This window comes from Mesocricetus auratus, unplaced genomic scaffold (genome assembly GCF_017639785.1).
Source record: "Mesocricetus auratus isolate SY011 unplaced genomic scaffold, BCM_Maur_2.0 Super-Scaffold_100006, whole genome shotgun sequence".
Classification (NCBI taxonomy): domain Eukaryota; kingdom Metazoa; phylum Chordata; class Mammalia; order Rodentia; family Cricetidae; genus Mesocricetus; species Mesocricetus auratus.
In genome coordinates, this window is record NW_024429190.1 from 61,527,689 (window position 1) to 61,554,721 (window position 27,033).

The 27,033-nt window shown below is 35.8% G+C and overlaps 1 protein-coding gene across 7 annotated transcripts in view; it reads right to left on the minus strand.

The window, feature by feature from the left end:
- Epha5 (EPH receptor A5) overlaps window positions 1-27,033 on the minus strand; it is a 325,855-nt gene that overhangs the window by 69,157 nt on the left and 229,665 nt on the right. For 4 of the 7 annotated variants that reach the window (XM_005068198.4, XM_005068196.4, XM_013112027.3 and 1 more), the window contains 3 exons: window positions 24,716-24,840; window positions 17,804-17,963; window positions 11,800-11,905 (listed from right to left, as the gene is read on the minus strand). In XM_005068198.4, coding sequence (XP_005068255.1) covers window positions 11,800-11,905; window positions 17,804-17,963; window positions 24,716-24,840 — 391 coding nt within the window. The remainder of the gene's footprint in view (window positions 1-11,799; window positions 11,906-17,803; window positions 17,964-24,715; window positions 24,841-27,033) is intronic. The other 3 variants (XM_005068199.4, XM_005068197.4, XM_013112028.3) reach the window with 1 other exon arrangement.

The window sequence follows — 27,033 nt, forward strand, 5'->3', positions numbered from 1 at the left end:
GAGAGGGGGAGAGATAGAGATAGATAGATAGATAGATAGATAGATAGATAGATAGATAGATAGGGAGAGAGAGGAAGGGAGGGAGAAAGGGAGGGGAAGGGAGGTAGGGAGGAAGGGAAAGGAAGGGAGTGAGGTAGGGAAGGAGGGAGGGGCGGAGGGAGGGAGGGGGGCAGGGAGGGAGGGAGGGAGGGACAGAACTACAATGAATGTGGGTAGCACCATAGCATGGGTTGGGGAAAGAGTAAAAGGGAGGAGAGCTAGAAAAATATTAGCTAATATTTCTTCCATTGATCCTTGTTGATGATGTGAAATGCTTCAGTCCTCTCCAAGCTACCAGCTATTAGACTAAACCTTGTGAATCAGCAAGTCACAGAAAGTCCTCCTGTCCTAAGCTGTTTTCTTCTGTTTTTTTTTTCTTCCCGAGGGTAGAAGAGGAATCAATATAGTTGTAAAATGACAAACAAAAGAAATTAAGCAAAAATGTTCTACAATAATCTTAAAAAATATTGATTATATTAATTCCATTTCAACTTAAATTGGTTTACAAGAAGTGCATTATTAATGCACTTTTATTTTTCATATTATATTGGAAATCTTAAACTTCTGATAACTGGTAAACTCTTCAGATGATATAGGGACATAAAGGACAAACCTAGTGACCTGAGATCAGTCACTGGAAATCACATAAATGGACTACACAACGTCGTCCATTGATATCCACCTGGGTGCCACGACTTGAAAATACAAAAACACCACCTCATTTCATCCAGGGCAGGGCCTAGACCCTCCCTCAAGAGTCCAGGGTGAGAGTGCATCTCTCATTGTTGGATGGGCACCCAAAGTCCATTTGTATGACAGGGATAAATACTGATCTACTACCCAAGGCCCAATAGATTGCCTAGGCATCCTCACTAATACCCACATTCAGGCGGTCTTGATCAGTCCCATGCTAGATTTCCAGCCATCAGTCTGGGATGCAATAGCTAGCCTTTGCCAGGGGGTTGGTGGATGGGCATGGGAGGAGGGAAGGGAAAGGGAGAGGGACCTGGGATTAACATGTGAAGCAACCTTGTTTCTAATTTAAATTTAAAAATAAAAATTATAAAAAGAAAATACAAAAACATGTGCATGCACACACACACACAATAATAATAGTAATAATAAAAAAAACACTAGTAACTCAAGATCACAAAATACTTAAACATTGTTTCTTCTAGAATTAGCCTTTTTTTTTTCTCCAAAAGTGATGGGCTTCAAATTCAAACTCACTAATTTAGAGCTGTAAGCCATCTGTCAGGGCTTTATATTTCAGGAAGCAATATCCCGCAACCTCATTCATTCCAGACTCAGGGTATAGTTGATTAGAGACTTAGAGGTCAAAAGTTGGAGAATTATTCAAGTAGCCAATCTTATACTATTGGTCCTTCCTCCATTGTCTCTATCGAGAAATCTCAATAAAGATGCTGACTGTGAGTTTTCTATTCGTTTAATATATTGCCTTGTGGGCATAAACACATGGAAAGGTACATCTCCTCATTTTAGGGTGTGTGAGTATTAATATACTTTTTTTCTTGAGCTTCATTTGTGTTTATTCATGTGCTAATTGTCTGTGTACCACCATGAAAATGACAAAGAACAATGACTAACCAAGACAGGTGAGTTCCAAATTTTTAATTAGGAGAAGGATAGCAAGTCATCAACAAAAATAAGACATGCAAAAGGCCTCTAAATAATAGCTAGTGCCAACAAACACACACACACACACACACACACACACACACACACACACACAAACTTCCTTAATGATTGTGGCCACAAGAAAGAGAAATGTGCATATACTTCATGCATGCCAAAGACCCAATGCATAGAAATTATTTTCTGTGATATAGGAAAAAAAGGAATAAGCAAAAGGAATTTTGCAAGCAAGAAATCTGGACTGCACTGTGATTTTATACTGACAACTGCATCAGAAGTCAGTTCTTTGACTTAATAAGAACTCAGTTGTTTGAGACTGAGTTTCTAAACTACAGGAAATATTTATCTGATTTTTTGATTCATGCAATAACATTCAGAATGCAAATCTGAAACCATATAGCTTTTAGCCAAAATTCATTTGGAACATTTTACTCTGTTTCTTGGCAATTTCTTAGGAAATGTAGTTTTGCTGTTGTTGCTGCTGTTGAAGTTCTAACTTTTGGCCCAAGGAAATGCTATTAGTTTTCACCATGCAGCTGCATCTAAGATTCCTGTGAAAATGCATGCCTTTGTGTCCTTCAGAAGACATGATGGAAATTCCAGACCTAGCAGGAACTTCTCCAGCCTCCTCTATTTTCGTTGCTACCGATGTCTATGGTTATTTGAGAAAATCAACAAGATAGACAAATCTTTGTCCAAACTTACCAAACAGCAGAGAGTGAACACACAAATTAACAAAATCAGAAATGAAAAGGGGGACATAACAACAGACTCTGAGGAAATCCAGAGAATCATTAGGTCATACTTTGAAAACCTGTACTCCACAAAATTCGAAAATTTAAAGGAAATGGATGACTTCCTGGACAGCTATCATTTGCCAAAACTAAATCAAGAACAGATAAGCAATTTAAATAGACCTATAACCCCTATGGAAATAGAAGCTGTCATCAAAAGTCTCCCAACCAAAAAAAGTCCAGGTCCAGATGGCCTCAGTGCAGAATTCTACCAGAAATTCAAAGAACAGCTAATACCAATTCTTCTCAAAGTGTTCCACACAATAGAAGCAGAAGAGTCTTTGCCAAACTCTTTCTATGAGGCTTCAATAACCTTGATCCCCAAGCCACACAAAGATACAACTAAGAAAGAGAACTTCAGACCAATATCCCTCATGAACATTGATGAAAAAATACTCAATAAAATACTGGCAAATCGGATCCAAGAACACATCAAAACAATCATTCACCACGATCAAGTAGGTTTCATCCCAGGGATGCAGGGATGGTTCAACATACGAAAATCCATCAATGTAATCCACCATATAAACAAGCTGAAAAACAAAAATCACATGATCATCTCACTAGATGCTGAAAAAGCCTTTGACAAAATCAAACACCCCTTCATGATAAAGGTCTTGGAGAGATCTGGGATAACAGGGACATACTTAAACATAATAAAAGCTATATACAATAAACCAACAGCCAACATCAAACTAAATGGACAGAAACTCAACGTAAATCCTCTAAAATCAGGAACAAAACAAGGCTGTCCACCCTCTCCATACCTTTTCAACATGGTACTTGAAGTTCTAGCTATTGCCATACGACAACAAAGAGGGATCAAGGGGATACAAATTGGGAAGGAAGAGGTCAAACTTTCACTGTTTGCAGACGATATGATAGTTTACATCAATGACCCAAAGAACTCTACCAGGGAACTCTTACAGCTGATTAACACCTTCAGCAAAGTGGCAGGCTACAAGATCAACTCAAGAAAATCAGTAGCCCTACTATATACAGATGATAAAAGGGCTGAAAGAGAAATCAGAGAAACATCACCCTTTACAATTGCCACAAACAACATAAAATACCTTGGGGTAACGCTAACCAAACAAGTGAAAGACCTGTATCATAAGAACTTTGAATCTTTAAAGAAAGAAATTAAAGAAGCCCTCAGAATGGAAAGATCTCCCATGCTCTTGGATAGGTAGGATCAATGTAATAAAAATGGCAATCCTGCCAAAAGCAATCTACAGATTCAATGCAATCCCCATTAAAATCCCAGCACAATTCTTCACAGACCTTGAAAGAAGAATAATCAATTTTGTATGGAAAAGCAAAAGACCCAGGATAGCCAAAACAACCCTGTTCAACAAGGCAACGTCCAGAGGCATTACCATCCCTGACCTCAAGCTCTATTACAGAGCTATAGTCCTGAAAACAGCTTGGTATTGGCACAAAAATAGACAGGTAGACCAATGGAATCGAATTGAAAACCCGGGTATTAACCCACACATGTACGAACATCTGATCTTTGACAAAGAAGCTAAAAATATACAATGGAATAAAGAAAGCATCTTCAACAAATGGTGCTGGCATAATTGGAGACTGGCATGTAGAAGAATGCGGATCGATCCATGTTTATCGCCATGCACAAAACTTAAGTCCAAATGGATCAAAGACCTCAACATAAATCCAGCCACACTGAACCTCTTAGAAGAGAAAGTGGGTGGTGCCCTTGAACGAATTGGTACAGGAGACAGCTTCCTGAATATAACACCAGTAGCACAGACAGTGAGATCAACAATTAATAAATGGGACCTACTGAAACTGAGAAGCTTCTGTAAGGCAAAGGACACAGTCAGCAAGACAAAAAGGCAGCCCGCAGAATGGGAAAAAATATTCACTAATCCCACATCTGACAGAGGGTTGATCTCCAAAATTTACAAAGAACTCAAGAAGCAAGTCTCCAAAATACCAAAGACCCTTTTAAAAAGTGGGCTGCAGGACTAAATAGAGAGTTTTCAATAGAGGAGTCTAAAATGGCTGAGAGGCACTTGAGAAAGTGCTCAACATCCTTAGCCATCCGGGAAATGCAAATCAAAACAACTCTGAGATACCATCTCACTCCTGTCAGAATGGCTAAAATCAAAAACACCAATGACAATTTATGCTGGAGAGGATGCGGTGAAAGGGGGACACTCCTCCATTGCTGGTGGGAGTGCCAACTGGTTCAGCCACTTTGGAAATCAGTATGGAGATTCCTCAGAAAAATGGGAATAAACGTACCACAAGACCCAGCAACTCCACTCTTAGGCATATATCCAAAAGATGCCCATTCATACAACAAAGATGTCTGTTCCACTATGTTCATAGCAGCTTTATTTGTAATAGCCAGAACTTGGAAGCAACCTAGATGTCCCTCACCCGAAGAGTGGATAGAGAAAATGTGGTACATCTACACAATGGAGTACTATTCAGCAGAAAAAAATAATGGAATCATGAGATTCGCAGGCAAATGGATTACACTAGAAGAAACCATCCTGAGTGAGGTAACCCAGTCACAAAAAGAGAAACATGGCATGTACTCTCTCATATATGGATTTTAGACATAGATCTGGGGAGTGCCAGCCTACAATCCTATGGCCAGGGAGTCTGGGAAACAGAAACTTCATTTAGTGGCTGATCGAAGAAGAAGCAGACTCCCTTGGTTAAGTACTGAGCTGAACTCAAGAAAGCCAGTAATGGAGAGGGAGGAATGATGATCAAAGGGATTAAGACTGGGCTGGTTTAACCCCCAGAAACAGCTGACCAGACAAAGGTTAACTCTTGAATCCCAGGCATCAGCCTGGGAATCCAGCATGGGACTGATCAAGACCCCCTGAATCTGGGTGTCAGTGAGGAGGCCTAGGTAATCTATTGAGCCTTGGGCAGCAGATCAGTACCCATCCCAAGTATACACATGGACTTTGGACTCCCATAGAACAACGTGAGGTGCACTCTCACCCTAAACTCTTGGGGAAGGGTCTAGGCCCTGCCCTATATGAAATGACAGACTATGGACACCCCCATGGAGGGCCTCACCCTCCCTGGGGGAATGAGGGGATAACGGGGGGGTGGGGGGAGGGCACTGGAGGAGGGGAGGGAAAGGGAGAGGGACCTGGAACTGACTTGTGAAGCAACCTCTTTTCTTATCTAAATTTAAACTGGAAAATAAAATAAAATAAATGATTGAAGAAAAAAAATAGGAACGAGTCACTTACTGTCTTACAGAAATGGAACTTAGGGCAATGGGCATGCGGGAAAAAGGAATGCTTTTTGGTTTGTGCTTTGTCATAGGTGATATTGAAACATCTCTAAATTCTCTCCAAATACAGCATTAATGCAAATCACTGTCATTGATTACTTCTCTCAGTACCACAGAGTTTTTCCTATGAAAAGTTTGATTCAATACAATGTCCTGAGACATACAGTAATGTTTACATATTTGTTCTGTGAGAAATTGCAGGAGGGATACTCAATGCTGCTGAGCAATTGAGTCAATAACCCTGTTAGGTTCAGTTTCCTAGGATGATTGATTCCCCACAGTGGTCAATTAGCTGTTTCTGTGCTCCTGGTATTCTGACCACCAATTTGCCCTCATCTCATTTATCAGTCATTAATAAATTATGACATGTTCTCTAATTATTTTTAAAAGCTTTTGAACAAAAACAAACCACATGTAATTGTGTGAAAATAGATTGGATAACAATTCTCAGTATTAAATCAATATGTTTGCCTGGATATATTATAGGTTTATAAAATCACATCTATTATTGGCTCATAAACAACCGAGTTTTCTCTTAGTGAACTCTTAAAAATTACTGATAGTATGTGAAATTACAAATATTTGTTTATTTACCACCATCCAGAATTAAATAGTTCCATATTCAAATAGTTTACATAGTTTTCTTCATAAAATCTAAGAAATTGGAAACTATATAATCCTACTTACTTTGGAAAGGTCAAAACACTAATTGATCTATCATAACCTAAGAGAAATTATAAAAATGACTTTATTGATATTGCTGCTTATAAAAGTCACTCCTACTTACTACTAAAAACGCTGATGTTTGAATAAGTAGGTGTCAAAAATGTTATCTTAATCCAAGGTTTTTAGATTTCTTATATAGTATTTATTGAAATTACTAATTATTTATTTATTATTACAAAGAGAACATATTTATAGGTCAGAGAATCTGTAACTCATATGTTGGAGCTACTAACATAACTCTTTTTTTCACAACTTCCATCATTAATAATGAGCAAATCACTTTAGATGGTAATGGATGCATAGTTGATTTTTTAATTCCATAGTTTATGAGTAACTCATTCAATTAGATTAAGTGTGAAGGCCACAGAAATTTCTCCATTATTTCTTATGGAAGGAAAAAATGACATATACACATAATGAAGTATATCTTGGAGTGGAGATTTTCAAATATATATGAGAAATAACTGATGCCCTATTATAACTTTTCAGTAGAAAGAGTAAAGGCTTCGGCTATAGAACGTAACTCATATGGTTTTCCTTCCTTGACATATGGCCAAAATCTAAACTTTGAGAAGAGAGAAGAAATTTGGTTCAAGAAAAGGGGGATGTCAGACTGTAAGCAGAGTGCAGTCGACTCTTCTCATTCTTGCTCCAAGTGCTTTACAACAACCTCATGCTCCAGCATGGGTGTCTACTAAAATAAAAATAAATGTTTGTGCAAAGGTGATTACTCTTTTTATCTCAAGTGCACAGGAGGAACCTTGGCAGTGATGTATAACAGAATCCCAATAAACCATTGTAATAGATGTCTGTGATGTCTGAACCATTTGCAATCTGATATAGTTAAGGAATCAGAAGAAAATTGCAAAACACAAAATTTTACTGTTGTTTTTCAAGCAAAATAAGAAATAGCTAATGCCTTCCATGGGGGATCTTCAAAGTCTGTCATATCCTTTGGAGCAGGGCCTAGGCCCTCCCTCCCTGGGGAACAGAAGCTGAATGGGATATGGGGTTAGTGGGGGACCTGGGAGGAGGGGAGGGAGAGGGAACTGGGATTGACATGTAAAATAAGCTTGATTCTGATTTAAATTTTGAAAGTAGAGAAAAAAGAAATAGCAAATGCAATGTTTCATATAAAACTACTGCCTATGCTCCCAATGTCATCCTATGTCTTAAATCTTACAGTTTAGGCTAAATATGCAATGTGCATTCATTGCTGAACAAATTCACCTCAGTGATCAACAAATCATTTCAAAAGCAGTTAGTGTCAGTTTCTTAATAGGAGATCGAGGTAATATCATAGCTATACAGTCTTCATGTACTTAGAACACACAAGAGAATTTTGGTCTAAAAATAACATCTTCTAGGCAATAAGCCATATTTCAACTAAATTTATCATCTTACAAACATCATTTCATGAGAGTCACAAATAAATAGTCTTAAAAATTTTATCAAACACCATTTAGAAATGAAACAAATCCATTTCCTCTGGATATTTTCCTATTTTCCAATTTCAAAATTGGAAAAAAGGCTGTAACCTTTTGGGCTTTATGTCCAACAGCAAGTATCAATATACATGACTGAGGATGCATGCAATGTATGCTTCTTATCTCTGAATGTTCCCCAACAATCAATTTGAAGGAAAAAGAAAAATGTCCAATTATCTTGAGATGCAACTAATTATGAGAACATATGGAAAGTTTAGATTTCATACATAAAACAAACCATTTTTAATTCTATGAATTCTGAATAGAGAGTCAAATAAAATAACCACCTCTGTATAATCAAATGAACTTTGTTTTTGAAGCATCCTTGCATTATAATTTGACTTATATTAGAGCAAGAAATTTGTCAGACTCTATTTTTAGAAATTAGTAGGCCCTTGTGTTTTAAAGGGGGAAACTTAAGGGAAAACAGGCTAGCTTAAAGAAAGACAAAAAATCAGAAGCAATAGTGAGAGGCTCTGGCTCTCAGTTAGCTGTAGACTTGTGGAAATAAAAGTCTCACAAAACCCACAGATTAAACTGCTACATTCATGAAATGGTAAATATAAGGAAAGAAGCACAAACCATGCCATAAAGAACTCATCTGTGTTCAATACTCTCAGAGATGAAAGGGAAAGATTAAAGAACAGTTACAGTTTGCTTACATTTCAGAGGGATTAAGTTTTAATCTTCTTTGGATAATTAGTCATAGCTTGTTGAGAGAGTGTCAGTTCTTCTGTAATGTCATATGGGATTTAAAACGTTATGGAGAAATAATGTAGTAAAAAGAAAAAAATTAAACCTTGAAGTAAAAGCCCTATGGAAAAATGAACACCTTTCAAAGAGGTGATTATTTCCTACTTCATAAAAAAATACATTGTTTTCAAGGTTAACAAAATTACATATATTCTAAAACTACATCTAGTTAGAAAGAAACTAAAAGATAGCCAGTCAATAGATGTCTAAAAGGATTTTGAATATTTGTGTTTGATTTCCTTTTATCTTGAATGTATATTAGAGTAAAAGGTTGAAGTTGTCTTGCAATAATTTAATTGTATAGCATTCACTGTGACATAATCTATAAGTGTATTTTTCTGTATTGTGCATACAAATTCAAAATGCCATCATTACATTTATATTTTCCTGTAGTTCATATATCAAATTTTGCACACTAGTATTACTTTCTGAATCAAATTAAAATAAAATTGAATCATTCATTTTGTTCCATTGAGAAATCAAATTATGATCAATTAACAAAAATATTGGCAAAGATGTACCCAAGACATCTGGTTACATTATCTTATTCAAGGAGTTAAACTATGAAAAGAGAGTTCAAAGTAAGTGGGAAATCATCAAAACCTTAGGCATGTATAAAAGTTTATCAGTTGTTGCTATAGTTTTTCTTGTCTCACCAGGTCTCATCTCCCTTCTCAGCCCCAAATAAACACACAGATACTATATTAATTATTTAAACTGTTGGCCAATGGCTAGGGCTTTTTAATTGGCTAGCTCTGTCTTCATTATTAACCCATTTACATAAATCTATGAATTTCCATGTGGTCTTGGCTTAAAGGAGACCTGCCTCTCTCCCCAGCATTCTCCTCATCTCCTAGCCCCGCCTATTTCCTGCAACTACTGGTTATAGACCAAACAGTGTTTTATTCATCAACCAATAAGAGAAACCTATATGCAGAAGGACATCCCTCATCAATCAATCAATCAATCACTTTTTTATTTTTGCTGTTGTGACAGAGAAGAAGTGTGTTGGATATTTTTGTTTCAACTTGACACAGAAGCTGGAGATAAATGAAAAGAGGGTTCCTCAATAGAAAAGAAAATACCTCTGTATGATTCTGTTGTAGGGCAGTTTTTAAATTAGTGATTGTCTAGAGAGGACTCAGCCCATTGTTAGGGGTGCCATCTTTGGGCTGGTGGTCATGGACACCATTCACAAGCAGACCGAGAAAGCCACAAGGAACAAATCAATTAGGAGCACACCTCTATTGCCTCTGTGTCAGCTCCTGTCTCCAGCTGCCTGCCCCATTTGAGTTCTTGCTCTGAATTAATTTAATCATGGACTATGAAAGGAAGTATAACACAAGTAAATTTTTTTTCATCAACTTGTTTTGGTCATGTCTCATCACAGGGAGAATGATATATATATATACTTAAATATATATTAGCATTTTGTAGCATATCCAGAATAGCTTTTGATAATTTGTCAGAAGTCTAATATAATTACTTAAATATGTGCAAGGTTTTGGCTACATTTCTTCATTGTATTACATTTTGTATAACAATCTCACTTGAGTTAATTCAGGAAAATCCAGTTATTACAAGACAACAATATAAAAGTCCAAACAAAAGTTGTGACATTAAAAGACTTCAACAATATGGAAAAGTCTTCAAAGGTCACATCATTTAAATTTGTGGTAGATAGGTAGCTGTATTCAAGCACAAACTAAGTCTTCCATTCAGAATAAAGTACAAATGGTGGAGACATTTCTGTCAAAATAGTAAACAAATAAATCCCGAACATCTCTTAAAATTAAGGAATGCTAACTCAACAAAATGCAAAACTTGCAAGGACAAAAGAAAATTGTTAATAGACATTAGAAGTTATAGTTATTTCTTGGTAAATTTGTTATTCCTTTGACTACAAAGTTTTGTTTTATGAAAGTTTTAAGGAAGTTAGCTTATCCAGCCAAGAACAGAAGGGTTTGCTCACTTTCTTCCTTAATTAAATTCAGAGAGAAGAGGAAATGGAGGCAGGAGAAAGCAGGTACCCTGGATGGCTTGGGTTTAATCTTCCTCAAAAGAACATGAGCTATCTTTCAGTTATAAATTACAAAAATGAATAAGTGCCATTCTAGAATAAATGCTAAGTAATACATTACAGGATATGTTTTTCTGGAAATTGAAGATAAATTGATATTTTGAGTTTGTTGAACCTGTTATTGTATATTTCCATGTTGTCAACCTCAACTATGTTTGTTTACATAATAGTCTAATAACATTATATTTCTAAAAGGCAGCTCTCATTACTTAATATATATAATTATTGCTTATATTAAAATGTAAAAATATATTTGCTACAGGAAAACAATGTATTACTTATTCTTTCATGTGTGCTTTTAGGAAGATTTATTATGCTCAGCTTATTGACATAAAAAACACATGAATAAAACATCTAGTGGAAGCCTATCTCCCATTTTGACATTGTAAAATGTAGACATGATAAATATACTTTTTCTGTCTACTTAGCATTTAGTGAAATTCAAATTCAGTATATATGTATAAGAATTGGTGTATTCATGTTGAAATCACTCAGAAATTTAAATGAAAGCAGTCATTGCAAAATTTGCTGATTTCCTTTTTTTTTTTTACTCCAGAATGTATGCCGTATATTAATGCTAGTCCTATTACTCACACGACTGTCAATCAGCTCCTTAAACAGTGATTAAAACTGAATCAGGCAATGATAAATTCTTTTGATATAGAAAATATGCAGAATTAGCCATGCATTGTGTTAGAAACAACTGTATCAGTCTATTAAAGACAAAGTTAGTGATATCATGCTAGTACCATTTCTGTGGAGAGTAGCTTGTATGTCTAAGAAGGAGAAAAAGTATGTGATAACTACTGGCATCAATATGGACAAGATAAAACTTAAGTACTAAGGTGCGCATAGATATTATCTACTGGCATGCTGCTGCTTTGGTTTGTTTTAGGATGTGCATACAGTCACAGAGTTGGATCAAGGTGAGGGAGAAAGCAGCTGCAAAGGTTCAGAAACTCTTTCCTCACTTACCTGCCACTGAGAAGGAAGCCAATCATCACTGCCAACAAGATGACTCCCACTGTCACCGACACTGCAATGATGGGAATCTGGCTTTGATCAGTGGATGCTGCAACTGCTGGTAGAAGACACAGAGAAAGGAACTTGTAGTTAAAAGAACCATATGCATTTAAATTGTAGTTGCTTCACAGTAGGTAAATGATTCATGGTTTAAACAATTCATCCACATTCAGTTAAGGGTACCTCGTAATGTCTGTTTTCAGAAGGCTTTTGAAGGAGGAAATATTTACTCACCAAATAAAAATCAAAAGCCCCAGTAGTCACTAATTATTTTCTCCCCTTAATAAAAATAGAATGCAGATTTACAGTACCATAGTACTTGCATCTTACAAGGTAGAGGAGATTGTTATCCATGACTTCAAACACACTCATGTATATAAGAAAATGTTGACTATTCAAGCTTTGACATTTCCAGAGTTTGGATGTTGTTCTCGAGCAAAAAAAATTATCTCAGAAAATCTCCCCTGTAGACAGAATGTCAAAACTAAATGGGGCTTTGAACTTGCTGAAATAAACTGCAATATCAATAGTCTATATATAATATAATAGCACAACTCCAAATAGAATATAATATGTCAATTATAAATAGGAACACTGAAAATTATCAAAGTGTAAGTTTAAAGCCTTGTGTATATATGATTGGGCAAATTTAAAGTACTTATTTACTACACATTTTAAATGCATGGATTTATAGCAGTTTGTAACTTTATCAAGACAATTGTTACAATGTAAGTACAAAAGGTTTAAGTAGGTGTGTCTAAGCATGATAATTTTTGTTTTGTGCTGATAACTGTTCCTATATAGGAAACATAAAGCAAACCAAATTTCACTAAGGGTTTGAGACCCTCTCATTGGGTATTTAACACTTGCCTTGTTATTTGCAGAATCATTTTGATGATTCAAAGTAGCACTTGTACTACTTCACAATATGAAATCTGTGGTCTTCAAACTAATGACAAGTAGACATTAGAGTTTCTCTTTGCTTTTTAACACTCCATTGTTAGATCTTGGTCTATTTAATTTGAGATTCTATTTCTCTCTGTATTGTCTTGTCCAAGATGAGCTCATTTTATAATCACCTCCTTGTACTGACCTACATATCAGCCCAGTCAAAACATTCTATGGACTCCAAGATTTTTAACAACTTGTATGAATAAAATGGTATTTATAGGCTAAGAGTAGTGTGAGAGAAATTGTTTGTATATACAAGTTTATGTTCTTACCTTCCCTTTTCTTTCTATTTTAAAATTAATTTATTTGTTGTGATTTTAAGGGTGTTCTGCTTGCATGTATGTCAGCATACCAGTGATCCTGGAACACTCAGAGGTCAATTCAGTGATGCTCAAGTATATTGATTTAAAGGAAAAGGGGTGTTCATTATCAGAGGAGAAAAGAGGACAACATTAAACTGAGAAATGTATTACATTTGTCCTGACACATTGGCTCATACCTGGAAATAAGCATAGCACTTGAGTGCGTGGGTGGGTGGGATGTAAAAGGAGGATATTTGTGGTGATTTGAGTGAGAATGGGTCCTCTAGATCCATCCATTTGCATGATTTGTCAACAGATGTTGCAACTGTTTGAGAATGATTTGGTGTGTTAATGGAGTAGGCTTTGAGGTTTCAAAAGCCCTCATCAATCCCATGTAGCTTTTCCCACCCCAACAACCCCTCTGCTTATACTTGTGTATCACATGCTGTGGCTCCAACAACATTTCTCTTTGCCTGCTGCCATGTTTCCTGCTATGATGGTCATAGAGTCACCTTCTGCAATTACAAGGTTCCATTAAATACTTTCTTCTATCCTGGACATGCTGGTTTTTGAAGAAGCCATTGAGACTTACACTCTGTAAGAGGGGCTTAATAGGCCATCACAGTCAGATCATAGGAAACATGCCCAATTGTATACATGTCTACTCTGAAAAAGAACAAGCAGTGTAAAAATAAAAAATACAAAATGTACAATTTGAGGAGTAAAAATATCATCAGGAAACTTAATGTTAGAGTTTGGGCAGAAAAAGATAAGGAAAAATGGAATAAAGGGTGTGGTAACCACAGTAAGAGACTCCACTCAGCTAATCAGGCATTAAAATCCTTAAGGAATTATCTGTTCCTGAAGAGCAAAAACAAGTTAAAGTCTATGCAAATACAATTGAAAGATCAGGCCTTGTTCCAGCCAAAGAAGAAGCTGGCAGCTTCAGTCAAGTACTTGTAGTTGTGTCTTGAAGGATAGAGTAAAGAGTTCATGAAATCATTCTCTGTGGTTAAGGAAGGCCACTGAGCCCTGACATGTGCTGGAAGGGAGTGGGGCAGTGGGAACATTATCTTTCGGGGAGTCCCTGCATAGTATCTCATAGAGGTCATTACATGAAGCTATGAAAGTAAAGCCTAGATTGCATTCCAGACCCCAAAATACTGGAGGTGCCAAAGCCATGGAAGGTTCACTGGAGAACTGCATACAGAGATTAAAACCAGCTCAAGAGAAAAATGTACTGCAATCAGCAAAGTTGAAAGGGAAGAGCCATCTAAGCCCTTTAACACCACACATTGAGCTGGATATAAAGGTTTCTCTGCAGGTGTTCAGGCCAAACTTTGTTGCAGTGGTCCTTAGTAAGTGCCTGTTCCTTCCTTTTGGAATAGTAATTTATGTTATGTGCTACTGTATGTTAGAGGTATGTAATCTCTCCACTAATGCTCCAAACTCCATGCCTGACTGCCTGACTGCCAGCTGCCATGCTCCAACAATGATGGTCATAGTAAAAAAAAAAGTAAATAAAAAAGCAAATGTTTCTTTGTGGTAAAAATAGTAAAGTAAAGATAAATGAAAAGTAGCAAAAATAAAACTGTGTGTATGTGAGTGTGTGTGTACGTGTGTGCGCATGTGTGTTTGTGTGTGTTATATATGTGTGTCTCATTAGAGATATAGCCTCAGTAAAGCCCAAAACCTAAAACAAAAATAAAAACATTTAGGAAGTATATAAAAACTATATGGCTAAATATTAGAAACAGAGGACAGATTTTGGTGAGTTGATTGTGAGTGTCCCCAGTAGATTCACATATTTGAATACTTGTGCCATAGTTGGTACAACTATTTGTGTATTTATGGGAATTTAGGAAGTTCAGCTTTGCTTGAGGAGGCTTGTCACTAGGAATAAGGTTTGAGAGCTAAAAACGTGTACCATGTCCAATTTATTTTATCTTCCTGCTAGATATTTGATGTGCCTTCAGCTTCCTTCTCCTAGCACTGTGCCTTGCTGCTGTGCCTACCTGGCATGAAAGAGCTTTATTCTCTGGAGTTTTGAGACCAAATATACTCTTCTATAAATTTCATGGTGTCCTATCACAGCAACAGAAGTAATTACCAAAAAATATTAATGTGATTGCAATTATCAATAATGTAAGGAGAGTTGTTATTGAAGACTGTGAGGAAAATCAGGAAGGGAAATAAATGGGTTCTTCAGGATGCTGCATTATGAATCAGCTTGGAAGATATATGAACCCAGAGATGAGACCAAATTATAAGTAACCCTGTGCATATACAACTCTATAGTCCCCTTTATAAAGAAGTTCAAAATAATGTAATTAAGATTTTTAGAATTTATCATTGTTAGTATTCTGGCTGTTATATTTTCTACATAAATATCTCCTGGAGAAGTTACGCACATTGCTTTCTTACACATTCTTATGAAACCTTATCCAAAAAAGGATTTTGCATGAAGCTCAAAAGATGATGGAGGAATGTCCTTCTGTATGCTATGAATATATGTTTTTCTTATTAGTTGATGAATACAACTTTCTCGTCCAATGGACAGGCAGGATGCAGCCAGACAGGGAGTATAGGTAGGTCTACAAGACTAAGAGAATTCTGGGAAGAGGAACACAGAGAGTGATTCTTGAAGAGATGTCATGTAGCTACCAGGAAGGTGGGACACCCAGGTATTTTCTGGTAAGCTAAGAGTACATGGAGGTACACAGGTTAATATAAATGGGTTAGTAATTAAGTAAATACTAGCCAATAAGAAGCCTGAGTCATCAGCCAAACAGTTTATAATTAATATAGGCCTCTGGGTGTTTATTTGGGAATAAACAGCTATGAAACTGGGTGGGAGAGAAACTTCCATCTACAAAAAGATAATACATAATAGACAATGTGTATAAATACATATAAATATATACATATAGATTCAATAATTTTTCTAATTATAGCTAATAAAAGGCAAGGAATAGCGCCTACCTAATAATAATCAAAGAAAAAGATGGCCTACATGTTAGTTGCCTCAGTACTCTGATGAATTTGTAATAACTAAAAACTACTGTTTAATTAAAATAAAATGTGGGATATTGAATATTTAAAGAAAAACTAGTTATTGAACATGTCACCATCATAATCATAGTAGAATTTAATATAAAATGAGATTTTTGACCTCTGTAGTTACAATCCATTGAAGCCTGTATTGATCATACACACATACACAAAAACACACACATATGTTTTTATATACTTTGTTCAAAGTGTTTGTTTGCTACTAAAGTGTTCAATACTAATATAATATACAATGAAAACAATTACAGTAGGCAGGTTCCAAGCTTCCATAACATATATTTTATAACAAATCCATTTTAAGATTAAATTATGAGATTTATCAATTAATTCATTTTCCAGATTATATGTATTTTCTGACTTCATAAAGACATACTATTAAATCTATTGGAAAGTCTATCTGAAAGTTAAGCATTGAATTCCAATTTCTATACTTTTAATTAAACTCAAGTCATACAATTTTCTTTGTGTAGGAAAGAAAATCTATGTTCTACCACTGACGTCTCTTTTCATATATAATATCTAGTGGGATAGCAGTAAGGGAGTCTGCTCATCACTTAATAAAAATTATTTATGTAAATCAATTAGAAAGGCTTTAAACAGAAACAATTTGGGTTCCTAGAGACCATGTTGCATGAATTTACTGAATTTTATTTTAATAATTATTCTAATAACTATAACATTAATCCAATAACAACACTCTCATTTTGCTACACTTTATCTGTGTGATTTCTTTTCCATTACAAATTATGGAGCTTGCTGAAGCACACACACATACACACATATGCATGTACAAATACACACATACAAAGAGACAGATACACATACAGACACACACACACACACTGGCACACAAATGCCTAAGCATGCACATATACACATGAACATACACACAGGCACACACACACAAGCACACACACATACACATACACACACACACACACACACACACATTTCACAACCATCATGTGTATTACTTCCTTGACAGAACACTAATAGCATCAGCTCTCTTTTGTATAAACAAAGCATGTTTTTTACTTCTAATTTAGCTTTTATCTATTTGCTTTAGGACAAGTTATCTAAAATCATTTGTCGAAGACTAAGGTTATGTTTTATGAAATTAAACAAGTAGGCAACAAAGAGCATATCAGACTGTTTCCAGATTCTCCATTCCAAGTTTCTGACACAAATTTAATTTTTACTTCAGGAAATCAGATTGGACCCTCGAAAGCACCATTTTCTTGTCAAATTCAATACTAAAGAAAGCTCCCTTTAGAATTTTCTTAGAAAGACTAAAGTAGCATAGTTCAATAAAACAAGTAAAAAGTAAATGGCAATAATTCAATAAAGCATGGCACCTGGGGGAGCGAAGTCTTTAAAAGCACGGTTTAAACATTTCTTAAGATGCTTGATGGAGGAGCTCCCGGTGGACCAAAGCGGGAAGGCAAGAAGGGCACTGTTAACCCGCAGACCTACCATTACTGCATGGCAGAGGCCTCCTACCTGAAGGGGTTAGAACTGGAGCAAAGGAAGGGAGGAAAGCTGACAGAGAGCCCCGGGAGTCTATCGATCTGCAGACTCTCTTCTGGTAACCATTACAGAGACAGGGGTTGACAGTAATTAAAATGACTTACACACTGGTGTGGTTTCAAACTCAAATCTTCGACTGAAGGCACCGTAGCCTGCTGCTGTACGTGCTCGAATTTGGAAGACATACACAGATGCAGGTTTCAGGCCCTCTGCAGTAATAGTGGTCTCCTTAGACTTGATAATTGTGTAGCTGCTCTCTTGGTCCTTGAATTGCATATGTAACAAAGGGAAAAAATCCATATTCAACACATGAATGACTGATATCAAAACAGAAAACTCATGAGCTGGACCAGAAATCAAAGACTTTCTATCACACGTACATTGAAAGTAAAACCAACGATCTCTCTACTACCCATGAAGCATTTTCGTCAGTTAGCAAATGTATTCATAACTTCACCTCTTTGATGTCATTGTATTTACTCATCTATCATGTAGGACTTGGACAATAACAGATTTATAACATTTAATAATATTATAAGGTGGGCTTACAGAAATGGTTCAAAAGTTGAGAGCATTTATTGGTCTTTCAGAAGACTCAGGTTTAGTTCCCAAATACCACAGGATGACTCAACCACCTATAGCTCTAGTGCAAAGGGGTCCAATGGTCTCTTACATTTGCAGGTTCCTGAAGTCCCATGGCACACATACATATTCTCTCTCTCTGTGTCTGTCTGTCTGTCTGTCTGTCTGTCTGTCTGTCTGCCTGCCTCTCTCTCTCTCTCTCTCTCTCTCTCTCTCTCTCTCTCTCTCTCTCTCTGACTCCCCCTTTTCTCTGTGTGTGTTTGTCTGTCTCTGTCTCTCCTGTCTCTCTCTCACACACATATGAAATAAATATTTAATAACATTTCAGGAGATCATTACTTGGAGAATGCTATGTCTATGTGCTTGTTTCTGTAGGACTGCCTTCTTGTAATATCCTTAACATATTTGCTAGTTCTCTAGAATGCTGAAATTATCTCCTGAGTATTCAGATTGTAGGTAAGCTTTAAATCTTCCTTGAATTTGATTTTAATTATATTTAAAGCTGGTGAGATGAAATAAGTACTTCCAATAAAATTTAATTTTGACTGATTCAATCTAAACAGGAAGCAGTAAAGAAAATTGCAAAATACAGGACATTATTTTTCTTTTCATTTTAAAAATGGTCCAGCTGTAGAAGTGACTAGTAGCTTAGTGACTGAAGTTAAAACAGAAAAGACATTGGAAGCTAAGTAAGGGAATCTGCTCCTGCTGGAGAGATAATAACAGAAATCTCCACCAACCCAATGGCCTCTCTGTCTGAGGATAAAGGACAACATTTACCATGATATTCTAACCACGTGCTCACATGCTGTGTTGAAGTAGATTCACTTTTATTTCCGTTTGTGCTTGGGATTAGGACCTGTTGCCTGAGTGTGGTCATCAGAATGGGGTAAGCATAGAACATGTAATATGAAAACACTTCACTGATTAATGTACACAATCTAAAGGATACTCAACTCTTCCTAATTCTACATAACCAAGGTGATGTAGAACTACTTTTTGTACCACAGCCAGTACTGCATAAAGCATAAACCTGAAAGATCACTGCTTTGAAAGCAGCTAATCAGCTGTCGTTTATATGCTTCAATATATCAAGTCATCATGGACCTAGGTATATCCAAATTCATGTCTAAATTGGGATGGTCTGTTTTATTTCAAATAGAACTAGATTTTCTCATTTATTCTGGACTGCTGTTGATCTTTAGTTTTTAATACACAGATTAAGTGATTAATCTTTAAAATAATGAGGGAATTTTACTAGTATTTTGATAAGGGAGTTAAAGTTCATAATTAAATGCCAGAAGATGAACCTTAAATACCAGTTTCTTTATTCAAAAGCCCATCTTCATTGTCTCCAGTCAATTGTGCTCTTGTTAGGAGAAGAGCAGTAAAAAACAGTCAATCCTTGTGCTGTTCCTAAATATTGCACACAACTGTTTATATTCTATTGTAGTTACTGAGAGTTCAGAGAGTGCTCTAGTTTATGACTGAGCAAACCTGTTAATATTATTCACTGTTTTTTCTATATTGAGCCTAAATACCACAAGTTCTCAGTAATAAACTTTGCAATTTGGCTATGATTGTAGAATTAACTTTTAGTAGGAAATGATTAAATATGTTTGTTAATATTATTTTCATCTCTTTGAAAGAAACTTAACTTTGTGAAGAGAAATCTAGTAAAAACATTTCTATATTAAGATATATTTGCTATGATTTTGAGTTTCTTTCACATAAAATAATAAAATTTTAATATAGGAAGGATGTTTTTAAGACTACAGGAATACTGACATTTGATTCTAAGTATATGGTTAACATCTATTACAGGACTCCAGACTTCAGATTGTTTTTATTAAAATGGAAATCAAAGTCTACCAATGTAATTGAGAGGAAAATCACAACACATTAAACAGGTAAATTTGATTACTCAATATCTTCTCTGGTTGAAACTAATGGAGAACAATGAATGCATTCTGTAATTACACTGAATTTTTATTTTGACAAAAATGATTTTAAAGTAATTACACGAACACTGAAATGATATTTTAAATAATGTGTGACACAGCATTATTTCAAAGACACCTTTGTTTGATTTTATGGTTTACATATCTTAGTTGTTCTTTATCTAGTGTCTGATTGCTTTATGTTTTGCTGAGCTACCTCATACTGTATTTTTAAAAATAATGTAGCAAAAACTGTATTTACATGATTAAAACTAATTAATACATATTCGAATAATCTCAGTATTCTACAAATATATTTCCATTCTTCTTTTTAAATCACTGTAACAGGATCATTTTCATCTTATCACAAACTCTATATATAACTTCATCAGCAACAAACAGCACCTGTCTGCCAAATAGTAGATCAGGGCTGGGCTGTTCGCTGCCTTGATGCCCCAGCTGAGCAAACGAGCTACATTCCCCAGCTGCTCAATGAACACTGCTCACATGTAGTGAAGGGAGGGCCCGACTAAAGAAGCCAGCTGGCAAATAGCCTGTCAAGGGGCAACTTCTCCTTTTCTTCTGCCTTTAATTAAGAGATGGCAAGAGGCCCATCACCAGGCCAGAGTAGAGGAGTCCAATGACCTCTATTAGTGCAGGGCAATGGTGGATACGTGTGCCAGCTGGCAAGTTTGCATATCCTAGAAGGCTGGGCCACCTGTGGCTGGCCAAAAGCCATCCAATAAAAGAGTGGTGTCACTCTGAAGGTTCCAAATGAGCCAAATGGAAATCTACCAACCGCCCCCCCACCTCAACATGGTATAAAGGCTCACTATCCTTTTCCTCCTAGAAGTTTTAGGATAATTTTATGTGTATATGAGAACATTTAATAATGATCTGATACCATTTCATGGAATTAATAACACTAACAAATCAAATCTAAAACTTCTATCAAATACTGTATGCATTAGTACTTTTAAATGTATACAAAGGCAAATTATTATTAGGGTATTTTACCCTTATTGTATAGAAATCATTTTTCCCAAATCAAAGCATTTTCTTTTGTGTGTGTGTGTGTGTGTGTGTTTGCACCTGTGCATACCAATGTGTGTACACAGGATCTCATCTTCACTTGTATACATGTGTTGAATAATAGAAGGCAATCATTCAGTGGCATCCTCAGAAATGTCATCCACCTCCATTGAGACAATCTCTCATGGACTTCAAATTCAAAATCAACTAGCTAGATTGCTGACCAGGAAGCCCCAGAGATACTCTCTGGTCAGCCTCCAGAGCAGTGGAATTACGAGCATGCATCACCACACCTGGAATTTTTACACAGGCTATGGGTATCAGAAGCAGGCCCTCAAACATGTTCACAAGTACTTTTCCAAATGAGAATTCCCCAGCATGATACTATTTTTCTCACCTTCAGGTATATAGGTAATAAAACATATTAAGATACCATTACATGAAAACTATTAAAGTACAAATCATGTTAAAACTAGATAACAGAAAAAGAAATTCTCCTTTTGTAAAAAAAAGTCCCAGGTTTCAGAACACCAGCAATAGCAACAAGTAACACTTCCTAAGGTACATTTAATATCTGTGCTCTAACAGAAGCTGCAGCTAAATGAGTGAAAGAGACAGACATCCTTGTTTACACTGAGTCATGTATGTAAGCTGGAAACTGTAGATAAAGACAATGCTAATAATCAGGGAGGCACGGGAAGGATTTTGGGAGTAAAAACTTGAATACTGTTAATCATTGATCGAATAAAAGAAAAACAATGTAGAAACAAAAGTAACCATTAAACATGCAGTGTTAGTGCTAATAAACCTTATTTCAGCTAAGTTAATAACATATAATAATTTACATAGTTGTAAACATATCAACTGTTTCTAGTACAAGTATTTTAACATGTGGAAATCCATTTTAATCACAATAATGATTGGAAATATGAAATGTTTATAGCCAAGGTTTGTTTGTATTTTCATGTAAATGTTTAATTCTAGACAACTTTGCACTGAGTGAAGTATTAAAGGTTCAAAAGCAAATAGGGGATGTATTTCTAGTTTACAAATGACTACACATAGAATGTAGGTATCTGAAATTCAAATGCAGCTTCTTATTACTAAACTCACACAATTAGGAATCAGTGAGGACCCTACATTCTACTACATTAATCCCACTTTTGTTGAGAGGAAATTCTGTCAACCATGCTGCAAAATAACTCCATCTCGAAAATGATCTCCTAGAGCATTTTCATGCATTCCAAAGTACATTTTTGGTGTGAAAACCAAAGCACCAGGAAGGACAGTGGGAGAGGAGAACAATAAGAAGAAATTATAATGAAACATAAGCAAAGTTGACATGATAAAATCCATTTGATTACACTCTATTGTAAGTCAGCAAATTATATAACTACAAAAAAACTAGCTTTCAAAAACGAGTATTACTATCTTTTTTTTTTGTTTCTTCAATACAGGGTTTCTATGTGTAACAGCTATGGCCGTCTTTCTCGCTCTGCAGACCAGGCTGAACTTGAACTCACAGACATCTGCCTGCCTCTGCCTCCTGAGTACTGAGATTAAAGTCATGTTCCACCACCACCTGGAAGTATCATTATTTACATTCTATGTGATCCAATGGTTACAAGTAAAACTGACATTAATCATAATTGACAGAATGATAATTCATCAAGAAGATCAAAAGGATTATCACTGCAGGCAGTATAAGAGCTTAAACTTAAGGTATAGATAGCTCTCAATATTTCATATTCCTTCATTAATGCGTTATCCTTAACAAATATAGAAGTAGCTAATAATCAAAAAGGAGGCATTTTTCAATCCATATAAACTATAAAATTTTTTCTGTGATCATGTTTTCTTAGACTCTTTTATTTAGTATGTACAAGGAATCTTAGATTTTAAGGAATAATGTTCATTATCTACTCTGAGCATTTCACGTGGTAATGAAAAGATCCAGCCTCCTTTTCCAATGTTCTGTGCTGGGAAGTCTCTTGGGAATCATACATGAAGGATTTGTGTCTTTTTCCATTCCATTTTTTTCTTTCCTAGAAGTGAAATGATGCCTCTGTGAGTTATGAGTATCTACTGAGTGTGGCTCACTCATTCCACTCCACTGGGATTTGTTTATATGTACTGTGTTCCTGTACTTTTCTGCTCCAAAGAACAGCATTTGAGTAAAGATCTTCACTTTACCTATTGTAACTGATTGGGACAACCATCTAACTTTTTGAACTATTCTTGGAACTCAGATTAGTCTAAAGATATGCTATGAAGTTCGAAAATACAAAAAATCACATTTTCATAGGATGGGGAGATAGAATGATAGATGATGACTTCAGCCATGTATGCAAGCATAACAATATAAATTAAAAACTCATTCTGAGCTTCCAAAAATTTGATTCTATTCCCAATAGCTTACTTTATTATAGAGTCAAAATAATGTAAGAGATGTTTACCTCCTTTTGATAATAACAATTGCAAATATATATATATATATATGTGTGTGTGTGTGTGTGTGTAGGTACAAACTTAAGGCATAAGTTATTCAGGGAAACATAAGAAATCATGAAGGCAGAGAATATAAAGAAAGTATTTCTATTATTTTGCCTCAAATTTCAAATACAGAGATTTAGACACTTATTATGGATGTGTTTCTGTGTGTGTGTGTGTGCGTGTGCGTGTGTGCGTGTGTGTGTGTGTGATTTTGAATACTTTAACAGACTGTTACTGTTATAATTACCAGCCACAATTACATGCAGTTTTTCTTGTTCGATATTGCACTCACTATTGAAAACCAGCAGGTTGAATATTCACTACAATTTTCAGAATCTTGGATGATTTGTCATTTATTTGAATTTGTCATTTTTTGTGCACAAAGGTGAGCATGTGTGTACATGTGGATGAATCTGCACACATGTGCATGCATGAGGATGCACATGTCCATGTGTAATCCACAGATCACAGTTTGATGTAGAGAAACATCATGATTTTTCATCCACTTTATTGAAGGTTGTTGTTCCTCGGTCAAACCAGAACTCACCAACATCTTTAGTGGCCCTTGCCAGCTTTCTCTGGAGACCCCCTTCCTCTGCTTTCTGGAGTAGAAATTGCAGAATGGTCGTCATACACACTTTACATTTATGTGGGTTCTGGGAATCCAAAATCAGTTCCTCATGCTTGAAGTACACAGTATTTTTTAACCAGCAAGGGCTTTCCCAAGCCCCCAAATTAATCTTTTAATGTGTAATCAGTAAAGCTGACTTTATACCATTATCTATATGCAGCCACCATAGAATGTGAGAGTCAAATCACTGAAGGCTCCTGGCCCTACAAGCACAGCTGAAAAATAGACTTTTATTGTTTTCCACATGAGAATACAACCTCCTTTTGTACAAATATATGAGTGAAACTGCTAAAGCGGAAAGAAAAAATAAAAAGAGATTTTTATTTTGTGAGTCCTACCTTTTCAAAGTACTTGATTTCATACTCCAGGATAATTCCATTGGGACGATCTGGCTCTTGCCAAGATAAAGAGATACTGTTCTTTGCAATCTTTCCTCTTTTCACATTGGTGACTGGTGAGGGAGCTGTAAAATAGCACAAATATATAATAATATGGTTAATAGAGAAATTACAACTTACTCTGTGTAACAGCTGACATGTTAAAATGTAACTGTTATTACAAATTCATTTATCTTGGAAAATTTTATTTTCTCTATGAAAGTTGTTAAAGATTATTAGTATTTAAACTATATAAAATTAGCTACCCATGTTGAGAACCATGCATTGATACTATAGCTATCTAGGGTCTTATCTTCAAATTTTTGCCAAATGTAGACAAATAATTTTAATATACCCTTTTATAGAAAACAGATTCCTGATGAACATACACATAAGGTACTTAATGAAACTTATTATCCATTCATATGTCATGTTTCCAAAATGTATAGATTCTCTATCCTTGATTCCCTTACTGTAATAAGTGTGTTATTTGCTAGATAATTGTTTTCTAATAGTATTGGCATTTATTATATTTATTATGATAGATGTCAAAATAAATTCATATATTTTTGTAAAACACTTTGTTAAATAATATATCACAAATTTCTTAAAATGGAAAGAGATTGAATTCAATTTCCTCCATTTATTTAATGATAAATCTCTTATGGTGGTGTAATGCAGAAGTCTTGTGTATATGCCAATAAAGCACTGTTGGCCAATAGGGAAGCAAGATAGGTGGGACTAGGAGTCCAGGAGGACTCTGGGTAGGAGAAACACAGGGAGTCACGATGTAGCCCGCCAGAGAATTAAAATATCCATAACTTTTCTCAGGTAAGATAAATACTTAGATTAACAATTATGGGATAAATACTTAAGTCAGAGCTAGCCAGTAAGAATCAAGCAAAGCCAACAGCTTCATAATTAATATAGCATCTTGTGTGTTATTTGGGGACTACAACGTGGCAGAGCCCAGGTGACTGGTGGGGAAAAACCAAAGCAGCTGACAAGGAAAAGGCATCTCTCTACAAGTGGTGACCAGAAGTGGGATCATGAATTTCCATGTAGAACAACAAAAGATTTAAAGGAATTTTAGAAACAAAAAAACGGAGAAAGACATGGGTTCTTGGTAGCAGCATTTTTCTCAGGTGGGCTCTGTTTTGCTAGCGATAAACAAAGAGTCGTGTGGCTCACTTAAGGGAGTCTTCCTGACTCAGAATAAGCAAAAAACAAAACAAAACAAAACAAAAAAAACCAAAAACCAAAAAAACAGCAAGGTTCTTTTAAGAGGCTCTGCTAACAATTGAAAGGTGTGTACATACAACTGGAAGTGGCAGTGACCACATTTGTAAGCTGACAGCTTTTGCTGGATGTCAGCATAGACTGAGACAGTGAGCTGGAATCACGCTTAAGCCCACCATCTTAGAAAAACTGCAGTTTAAACAGCCGCGGTTTTACAGATGAGACACGTGGCCAGAAAAACATATAGATTTACAGTAAAGTCAGACATGGATAAAGACAAACCTCTAAAGGTTTACAGTGTGTTTAAAACTATACATAGGATTGAGAGAGAAAAAGAAACGGCATAGTGGTAAATAAATAGAGAAGCCAGCTGTGGTAGTACACATGGTAGGATTTGCTCCAGAGGTAGAGGCAGGCAGATATCCAAAGAGAAACCCTGTCTCAGAAAAAAATAAATAAAAGTAAAAGAAATAGAGTAATAATAATAGATAAATAAATAAGCCACGTAAAGATGGAAAATACACAGAGTCTGGATACTGTATGCTATTGTGTTTTTCAGTTTTTTGATTGCTAAGGAAGGAACAACTGCTAAAGTACACTTAATTATAAATGCTGCTGAATTAATTCAACTTATATCTTTTGAAAATGCCTTGACTTCAAAATTTAAGTTTAAGGATATGTTACTTTGGAAAAGCTTTTGTTTATGTTTCTTCTGAAAATGGAAAGCTATGGATTCCTTCCAGGCTTTGATGAACCAAGACCCCCAGAAGCAATGGCCGAAGTGATTCAACATCTAAAACAGCTAAGATGATGGAGCCTTACAGACCCGGAAAATAAGGACTTCTACAAGTTTCCGAGTTTTGTCGTGATCCCAATGGTATGAACAGTGCCCCCTTCCAGCACGAAGCAGTTTGGAATTAGCGACGTTCAAATCCCTATATTGTTTATAAATCTTTGTTTTCATTTGAATGAGATTGCTTATAGTTGGTTAATGATCACAACCAATCTCTTTTTAAAGGAAAAAGGGATTATGGTATGGA